General features: G+C 45.6%; 4 protein-coding genes across 4 annotated transcripts; 2 read left to right on the top strand and 2 right to left on the bottom strand.

Annotated features, from left to right (window-relative positions):
* Positions 1-60: 60 nt before the first annotated feature.
* Positions 61-2,131, bottom strand: I302_102802 (RuvB-like helicase 2; the record flags this gene model as incomplete). Its single annotated transcript, XM_019188172.1, has 9 exons — positions 61-358; positions 435-673; positions 761-979; positions 1,116-1,316; positions 1,383-1,505; positions 1,575-1,645; positions 1,735-1,932; positions 2,008-2,068; positions 2,129-2,131. The coding sequence occupies 9 exons, from the start codon at positions 2,129-2,131 to the stop codon at positions 61-63; spliced, it is 1,413 nt and encodes a 470-aa protein (XP_019051050.1).
* A 297-nt stretch (positions 2,132-2,428) lies between these two features.
* Positions 2,429-4,422, top strand: I302_102803 (uncharacterized protein; the record flags this gene model as incomplete). The annotated part of the gene is made up of 7 exons (XM_019188173.1): positions 2,429-2,840; positions 2,905-2,927; positions 2,985-3,048; positions 3,106-3,215; positions 3,276-3,521; positions 3,579-3,752; positions 3,811-4,422. The coding sequence occupies 7 exons, from the start codon at positions 2,429-2,431 to the stop codon at positions 4,420-4,422; spliced, it is 1,641 nt and encodes a 546-aa protein (XP_019051051.1).
* A 967-nt stretch (positions 4,423-5,389) lies between these two features.
* I302_102804 (uncharacterized protein) lies at positions 5,390-6,304 on the top strand (the record flags this gene model as incomplete). The annotated part of the gene is made up of 3 exons (XM_019188174.1): positions 5,390-5,571; positions 5,699-6,020; positions 6,083-6,304. The coding sequence occupies 3 exons, from the start codon at positions 5,390-5,392 to the stop codon at positions 6,302-6,304; spliced, it is 726 nt and encodes a 241-aa protein (XP_019051052.1).
* A 2,113-nt stretch (positions 6,305-8,417) lies between these two features.
* Positions 8,418-9,497, bottom strand: I302_102805 (uncharacterized protein; the record flags this gene model as incomplete). Its single annotated transcript, XM_019188175.1, has 4 exons — positions 8,418-8,431; positions 8,494-8,728; positions 8,778-9,138; positions 9,223-9,497. 4 exons carry the CDS (start codon positions 9,495-9,497, stop codon positions 8,418-8,420), a joined length of 885 nt encoding a protein of 294 aa, XP_019051053.1.
* Between the last annotated feature and the right edge of the window lie 186 nt (positions 9,498-9,683).

The following is a 9,683-nucleotide window of genomic DNA, read 5'->3' on the forward strand; positions in this document are numbered from 1 at the left end:
TTGTCAATCATCCTGTTGAGATATACTGTACATGTGAAATTCATTCTATGAATTCTGTCCCTACTGCCCATCGATCTGCATGCCATTGCCATTGCCATTAACCCCAATCTCCTCTTCAGTCTCGCCAAACATCATCCCACTAGTCTCCTTAGCGTACTGAGCAGATCTCTCCACGTCGCAGAAATACTTGTACGCCAATCTCACGTCGGGAATATCCACAGTATTGGATTTCCTACGTTGAGCAATCAAGTTCGAGGGGGCGATGAGGTTCAGGGCGTATCGAAGGGAAGTTTGGGATCCCATGGTGGCTAGGAGGTCGATGGATTCTGTGGATAATTTTACGTCTTCTTCTTCCGCTCTGCGGGTTTTTCAATTCATTATCAACATCAATCCAGTGTCTCCGAACTTTGGTAGAAGCAACAAGCGAAACCCACCTGATCTTGACAATCTCCCTGATCTCATCCTCCTCGTACTTCTTCGTACTTATAATCAACATCCTATCCAGTAAATCCGCAGGTATACCATGAGGAGACTTGTATTTTGTTCCTCTAATTCTCGTTATACCTCGATTCGAAGCCATCACCACTAATGGTGCTAATTCATTTTCGAGCGCTCTGTTGAGGAAAGAGAAACATTCTATGTCTAGCATGTGTACTTCATCTATGAACAGGACCTGTACATGCATCGGAGTATTAGCACTTTCCTTGGTCTTCCACGAATACAGGTGTTAGATAAACCGTGTGTTAGACAAACCACTCACACCTGGGACAATCTCAGCTTTACCTTCTTCCCTCCATTCCGCTACCTTCCCATTGATCTGATCTCTCAATTCAGGCTTGATCTCTCCCGTATCACCAGCGAACAAAGCTAAAAACCCTTGTGTACGAGAGTTGATCACGTCGATTTCGTGGAGTGAGACGGTATGGACCACTTCTTTTCGAGTTTGGAGCTCTCCATCAGGACATGCCACGAATCGGGTCTATACGTGAGCAACGGGCAATTAGCATCGGATAGTATCTCTTGGATTACCCTCGAATAGGCTTCTCAATTTCCTCCATATGCCATCTCCAGCCATGCTGTCAGGGGTTTTAGATATAAAGGAACCAGATACTCACATCAGCCCCCATAGCATCATAATCCTTTGCCCTCCCAAAACTTCGACCCAATTTCGAGATCCTTCCTGAAGCTTTATCTATGCTAATCACATCTCCAGCTAAGACCTTCTCCTTCTGCAGCTGATCAATCATCTTGGTTCCTAAGTCATAGACGGTCTCCATATCTGTCGTTTTGAGTGTCAATCGGCCAGTTTTGGTTGCCTATTGATACGTATTAATACCGTGAGCTCGGTACCACAAGAATGCGAAAATTGGGATAGAGCCCACCCCAGTTATACTCCTGTCAACCTGAATCTCAACCACTTCACCCTGTATCAACTCTGTCTCTTCCTTTATTCGGACTCCGATTGATCTTCGGAATGCTTGAGTTAGAGATTCGGTTTTTGACATCTATTAAATGGTACTGTGATCAGCTGCAGGATCTTCGTGTTGAGAGATAATAGCTGAAGACACACTCACTTCCAAAGAGAATACTTCTGAAGCTGTCAACATGACGAAAGGAACGTCTGAACCTAGATTCTGAGCCATACCTATTCATGTCATGTTAAACCGTCAGCATGACTCACTGTCTTCTATCACGGTAAGGAGAGTAGTGGAAAGGATAGGAAAGAAAGCTCACCCATCGCCAGCGCGGTCTTACCGGTACTAGGTGGACCAGCCATCAAGATAGCTCTACCTGCTATCCTACCCTCCTGGACCATCTTCAAAATGACTCCGGCAGCCTTCCTAGCTTTTCCCTGCCCTATCATTCCCTGTGAGTTTGCTCGAGGTTCGAGGTTGGAGTCGAGTCCCAGTCCATGAATATGCGAGTGAGCACCTGTTGAGAAGTCAAATCAGCTTGACTTAGCCCGACCGGCATGTCTCAGCTGATACACTCAGCCTTGATACCCACCGATACGTTCCATCTTGGTGACATCCCGGACGGAGGAGGATTGCAGTGATATGTTGGCGGCCTGGGCATTTCGTGTTAGCTCTGAATATCACGCCATGAGGGATCTTTCAGTAGTGCTCACCATCTTGTCGAACCTCGCTGCGATGTTGAATGATTTGTTGTTGTATGAGAGCTAGATTTGAGAACACCAAGAATGGAGGAAAAAGCAACAGAGACGTCTTCAATAAAGGACCTTAAATGGTACTCTGAAGTAAGTTTTACCTGATGACCTACTTTGATGAGTTACCTCCACTTTTGGTGATCCCCTTTCTATCGATGCTCCATCTCACAGCTCACTGCTAGAACCATACCATAAAGTCAATATACTCAAGCATACCTCTCGTCTACCTACACAGCGACACTCGAGAAAGAGCGAAGCAAAATGGACGAAGCAGCTCTCCTCGACCTCGATGCCGAACTTCGAGCCATCCGACTAGATGACGCACCCAGATTACAGCCCCTCCGTCTGGACAAGATGTTCCTCCGCGCGAGACAATGGCACGCCGCTAATCCACGTTCATACGCTTCTGAACCCATCTACCGACCTCCCAGTCCACCGAAGTCTGCTCGGATATATCCTCTCCCAAAATCTCTGCCTTCTTCATATAAGGGAAAAGACAAGGAGAAGGAAGAGGTATCTCCGTTATCGGCGTTATTTGAGTACCCAGAACTGATACCGTTGGTATTGGATAATTTTGATCAGCCGAGAGATTTGGCTACGATATCGAGAGTGAGTAGGGAATGGAATAGAATAGCGAGAAGGAAGCTGTACAAGCAACTATGGGTCAGACCATGTACGTGATCCTCTCTCCTCTCCCATCAGGTGCACCGTCAGCAGCTTACACTTAGGCTGAACAGGGGAAGACGGGTGCCATTTCAAAGTACGTCAGCTTTGTCGTTTTGATCAGATTGACGTAACTGATAATGTAGCTGTATAGCTCGTACTGCTGTTTGACACTTTACATAAAAACCCTGAACTATGTAGGCTGGTGAAGCGATTAGGTCAGTTGTACGAGTTGTAAAGTATTAGTATCAGCCAGCTGATACACGAAAGTATAGACGTCCGATTTTTCCCACTTGCCGCGAGGGATGAAGAGCGCTCAGAATTAGACGATCAAGTGCAGAAAGCCATGGGGGAGATGGATAATTTGGAATCGCTAGTATGGACGGTACGCTCCCTACTTCTTCGTAGTCAGACTGATTTGATCTAACTCTTTGATATGATGTAGCGAGATCGTTCCCTTAACCCGTCTTTGCTCGAACGCATTGCAGGCCTATCGCATCTTCGTTCACTCGAGATATCAGGTCATTCATACAGATACTATGACCCATCATTACTTGGTACGATGCCTGCGTTGGAGGATTTGCGGATCATGATGCCCGATCCGAATCTGAAGTCAAAGCTTGTCGATGTGGTCAAGGCGCTCTCAGCTAGACCTACAGGAGGTCTAAGGGGACTGGGAATAATCTGTCAGGTTAGTTTACCGGTATGCTGTATCGATAGCATATGAGCTAATAGAAGTTGAGCATAGAGTTCAAGTCTGATCGATGATGCTATACTGAAAACTGTCGCACCGGATCTAAACAAGTTGAGAAGGTTGACACTATGGGGTTGTACGAGAGTGACCAAAGATGGAGTTTTTGATATACTCCATGAAGCAGCGCAAGAAGTTGAAGACTTGTCTCTGGATGCATTACCTCATTCGGTGAGCTAGGCTCTCCGCAATGGCTATATTTGAGACCTAAGCTTACTCTGTGTATCAGGGACTGATGGATCTATCAAATTCACCTCAACTACCAAAACTCAAGACATTATCACTGTCAATGACTATCCCTCATCGAGATCACAGGGAGATAGATCATACGCTATCACCCATGGAATTACCTATACTCCAATCATACCCCTCATTGGAGGCACTACACCTCACTCTATCGGGATCTCAGCTCTTCTTGCCCCTATCGGCATATCAGCAATTCCACGAACAAATACACCATCCCGGGAAGATACGTAAATTATCATTAATCAACCTAGTCATCGCGACCGAAACACTAGAATTCATTTTACACCAATACACGTCATTGGAAGAGTTGTACATATCAGTGAACTCGAAATCGACCATACTAGATTCGCAAGGTATGATAGAGCACGGTCAGAAGTTGGAGATATTGCATGTGAATGCTCCGGAACGATGGGGACCTAATTCGGATGATCTCAGAGAAGTTGCTGAGAGAATGGGAGGGCTGCAACAGGTGGGATCGGGGAATAGGGTGTACGAGGTACATAGACAGTTGACGGTGGAGGGAGAGAGGGAGACGACGTTGTGTAGGTGGTCGAGGAGTTGGATCCCTGGTTATTTCCAGGTTTGGAGGGCGTGAGATTGGTCCCGGCGGCACGTAGGATGTGTGTTTCGTTGCAAGCAGGATGTTATGTGGATATTGTTTTGTAGCCCTCAGCAGACAATGTGTTTCTTGTATGACATCCAGCATCCCACATACGTAGTCATGTTGACGAGAGTATGTAAGGTCTACCTTGCTTCGTTGAGTGATGTTTACATGTCGTAGGCTTATCACGATAACCTAAATTCGTATTGCGGATCATCTCCCTCTCTTGCTTCGTCTTGCTTCATACATTTCATGCCGTGTATCATTTCTCTTGTACTCCATGGGACTTAGGTCACTGATCTCGAAGAGGAAGAAAGGTATGACCGCCAAACCGACAGAGCGGATGATCATCAACGTACATAATGGGGAGTTTCAACTCGAGGACTCGGATATCCAGATCCAGGGCAGTGATAATATAGTCTTCAAAGTCCATCGAGCGCATCTTATAGCCGTCAGTTAAGTTATGTACTGATTTCAATTGGGCTGACCAAAGGGATCCCTCTGCTCAGCTGAATTGTCTTTGTGCAGCGTCGTCTTTCGAGATATGATTACTTTAGTCCCCACCAATGAGTTCAGCCTATGATAAGTATGCAATCCACCGTACATGTCTCCTCAGTGGATCGCCTATGCGAGAGGGTACATATCTCATTCTATACAAAATGTATATATATATATACATATATCAACCTACCTGCGGTCAGGTCGACCTCTTTGCTTTGGTACAGTACGCTTGATGTGTATCCACTGTACAGAGGGACACAAGGAAGATGAGATCCGTGGGTTAAAAGCAATTACAAATCGTTCAACTGACGTCAACCAGCATAAGTGGCATTACCGTATCATCTTTCGTATTTCTTCCTTCTTCTTTCCTTTTCATTCCTTCTCCCAAGAATACTCATTCCCTTCAACACTTGCTAGCAATATCTATCAACCCTCCTGTGATATTCTCTCACCCGACGCAATGACACTCAAACGAAGCGCAACCTCCACCAGCTCAGAGACCCCCAATAAGAAACTTAAAGTCGAGGTCTTCACCATCAACGATACCAACAGAGACTATCAAGATCCCAAGGCGGATATCACCCTTGTCTCATCTGACGGATTGAGATTCAAGGTTCATAGCTATGTGCTCAAGACAGCGGGGTGAGCACAGAGGATGGACTCCTCGGTTCGATGAGCGTGTGGAGAGGATGAGTCTAAGCTGACGTGATATGTTGATCCCGCCCCGTGTCGTATTCCGAGACATGTTAGACGTGGGAAATGTCACCAGTAAGGAAATCGAACTCACCGATAAGCTGATCGAGAGATCCCCTGTACTTTCGTTGTTCCTTTACCTCTGCCATGGCAAACCGATGTCGTTCCCCTCGGAAGACACGACTTTGGTCCTGTACAATGATCTCATCAAATTCGCCCATAAATACGATTCACCTCGGGTCCTTGAAACTCTGACTACCTCGGTTTATCGTTGGCATCACGAGGAGAATCTCTCTCTATGGATAGTGCTTCACTTGGGACTTACCTTACAAAAGCCGAAACTGGTAGCTTTTGCAATCCGATACAGTATGCACTCCTCTTGGCACATCAAGGAAAAGGTGAGTGTGGGTTCAGACCCCCTTAGAACGAGTAAGGTATCCGTTGGCTGATCGCTTCTTAGGCTACTGAAGAGGAGAAAGTAAAGGCAAGAAATCCAGTCGGTACCGTAGGCAATGTAGCGGGAGTCAGTTGGTTGGATTTTAGCGCTTGGAGCTTGTCGACGTTCAAGAACGTTCCGACCGACTACATGTTCGCTCTGCTAAGAGCCTATAAGCACGGTGGAGATGATCCCGAAAAGGTAGCTGATGGGTTCTTACAAATCATGAAGGAGATGGGTGAGTAGGAGTGTCTTCCGGGCAGAAGTAGAAGCTGATTCTGTTAATTGTCTCGCTCAAGGCAAAGTATAGTAGTCATGATATTCACCAACCACCATCAGTGCTGCCATTGAACCTCTTTAATCAATACGATACAGACACGTACTGAAATTCAGAAACATCTTATATGTACATGATTTAACGAATGATAACGATCGTACATATATACAAAAAAAACTAAAGTAATGTATGTATATAAAAAATCATCAGCTTCATTATAACCATAACCCACATCCCTGGTTTATAGATATCCACGCACGGTCCCACAGTAGCGTTATCCTGAATAGCAAAGAATTGAGTGACCTGTGGGGCGCACTGATCGTTTTCTTTGTGTATATGTGATGCTAACCAATCTCAAGAGAATGAACCCTTCCCCTTTCCCAAGGGCAGACGCGAATCACGAAGTACCTTGCATTCTCTTTGTTCCTCTTTTTCCTTTCGTCAGCTCTGAAAACAAAAGTAGATAGCTCAAACATTGATCCCCAGTTTTGATTCTGCCTTACTCAGCGCCACCATTGACGATGATCGGATTCAAACGAGCTTCCACACCTGAAGACGACGACACCCCTCTTAAGAAATCGAAAAAGTCCGAGATTGTCGATGGAGAAATAGGGATTATCAAGATCCTGATGCCGATGTGACTCTCATCTCATCTGATGGATTGGTCTTCAAGGCTCACTCCTATGTGCTCAAAACAGCCAGGTGAGTAGTGGTTGTGATGCTTGGTACATGATTTCATCATCCTGGCCGAGGGACAGCAGCCAGTGCTTACACTGACGCTATCGTGCTTACTGTCGTTCCACAGTATCGTTCTTCGCGATATGATAGCCATCGCGCACTCCCTCGACCCGGAAGTCACCATGACTGATAAGCATTTAGAGCATGCTGAGACTTTTTCGATGTTTCTGGATGTTTCCAGCGGGAAACCTCTGTCCCCACCTGACGGATCCAGAAGATACCAGGAATATCAACGGCTTATCGACTTCGCTCTGAAATACGAGTGTGATGCACTAAAACAACAAGTCCACTCAATGATCTACAAATGATGTCAAGAATACACCCTTAGCCCTCCTGGAGTTTTTATACTTGCCTATACTTTGGACGCACCGGATTTAGCGGCCCTAGCTATTCGGAAAAGCGGCAAATGGCATCATACGGAGTCAAAAACAGTCAGTGTTAGTCCCTTTTTGCTGTTTGGGTCGTGCTGATCGTCAGAGGGCTGGGGGATGAAGGAGACAAGCGACAAAGCCAAGAAGAAGGCAAGAGATCGGATGGGTACCATAGAGCTAGTGGGACATGCCAAATGTTTGGATCCTAGTGGCATGAGTTTACGACAATTCAAAGCGATGCCTGGCGATTATGCATTTGCTCTCATTAGAGCGTGCAGCGGGCATATCGATCAAAAACCAAATAAGACACCAAATTGGGGATTGATCGCGGATCGATTTATCGGTATCATGAAGGAGATGGGTAATTGATCGCTTCGTCATTGTACGGGTAGAGCTGACTGAGCCATTATTAGGTAAAGTGAAGTAAACTTCTCCCTTCCGATCATTCTCCTCTAAACCCCTCTACGGGCGAAAGCCTTATTTCATAATTCCTGTTGTATATTATTGATAATCCCCTCGATCATGTATACTGAACAATGTGCATGACCCTTGGGTAAAATCTGCCCCTTCGAAAGTTCTGCGTTGAGACGCAAATGAATGTGCACACATCCCGCCCACACAGCTCAAGGTTCTAGGGATGAAGCGTGATCTGGAAGCTTGTGCACTGTGTCTAGGCTGGGAATGCACCCTGAACGAGAACAACAATGCAAATCGCTACAGAGAATGCTCATCATTTCTGCAAAAACATCACCTGATTCTCCTTATTTCGGCAAGAATACATAAAAAGGCATAACAGTCACTACGCCCCCCAAGCGTTATGTCACCTCGCCGCAGATTCTTCACTCAAAGCGCCTTAATACAGTATATTGATAAGATGTGATTGAAAATATGATTAAATACAGCTTCATGATATTGATACTTATGATACAACCCATGTATGACCCATAGGCTCTGACTGATTTGAAGTGGAGCATCATTTCTTGCAATCTATATCGATAATCAGCTTCCTTTTTAAGGTGCAATAACAAGCACGAAGTGAATGAACTCACCGGGACTCTTCATCAAGCTCTCAAACTCTTTCGCGATTTTCCTTTTCTGTAGTACCCACCAATTTGATTCCCTTTTATCCCAATCATGCCATACATTCTCACCTGGGGAAACCGCCGAAGACGCTCGGAGTAGAGCCCAAACATATCGAGAGGGAATTCGTTCCATAAGGGGCAAGCTCAGTGCTGTGAGATCTAGAACATGTCTCCTACCAGCACCGTTCGTAGCGATATCACTCTGCACAATAGGCTTGATCAGCAGAGAAGAGCCAACAGACATAACTCACTGTATCCCATTCCCGGTCACTTTCGCATCTTATAGCGGTAGCGCAAACATCGACAGAATCTAATTGAGCACCTAGCATGAACATGTCGAGAGGATCCACCTCACTCGTTGAGATGAAGACTTGTTGGGATGCTTTGAACCAGAACATAGGGAAGGTCGCTTCGTACTTGAGAAAAAAGTCGACCAAATCAGGTAACGATCCGAGCTCTGCCTTCTCAAGAGGAAAGTCAACCATGGCTTTTGAATAGGCAAGGTCGAGAAACTGTTTCATGATTTCAGAGTCCTCTATCCTTGTATCCGTCAGTTCGATGGTAGCGTTATCGTCGTTGGTGCCTAAGGTGAGCATGTCGCAGAATGTTTTCCTGAAGATTTCCAATCATGAGCTCAAGTCAGCCTTGAGGTCGAATGACAACGGGAAAGGTCACAGATCTTGAATTTGGACTCACGAGCTGGCCTTTAGGATATACTTATGAGCTTTGAATTCCAAGCCATCAGATGATCTCAAGGTGATGTCTGCATCTTCGGCTTGATAGGCTGAATTTGGTGCTTCTTCGACATTTCCTTGGTCGGTCTTGGCTTTCTTAGCGGAAGATTCTTCCCCGATGTGGGGGGTGGTCGTGGAAGGACATGGTAGATGTATGAAAGCGTGTTGGATGAGTGAAGTGGGAGGGAAGTTGGAGGTGAAGGTTGATGGGAGAAAAGGTGCGAATTGGGGATGCATGAGAGAGATTGACGTGATATAGATGGAAGAGACGAGATTGCAAAGGAGGAGACAGGAATGGTGTGAGTAGTGGTGAATGATCATACCATATCTTGATTTACATTTACATTACATTACTCTCCTGTTCTCAGGGTCATATAATAGAATCTGGTTGATGTGTGTTATTGTATTGTTCTTTGCGACATC

The sequence above is a fragment of the Kwoniella bestiolae genome, chromosome 1 (genome assembly GCF_000512585.2).
Source record: "Kwoniella bestiolae CBS 10118 chromosome 1, complete sequence".
Classification (NCBI taxonomy): Eukaryota; Fungi; Basidiomycota; class Tremellomycetes; order Tremellales; family Cryptococcaceae; genus Kwoniella; species Kwoniella bestiolae.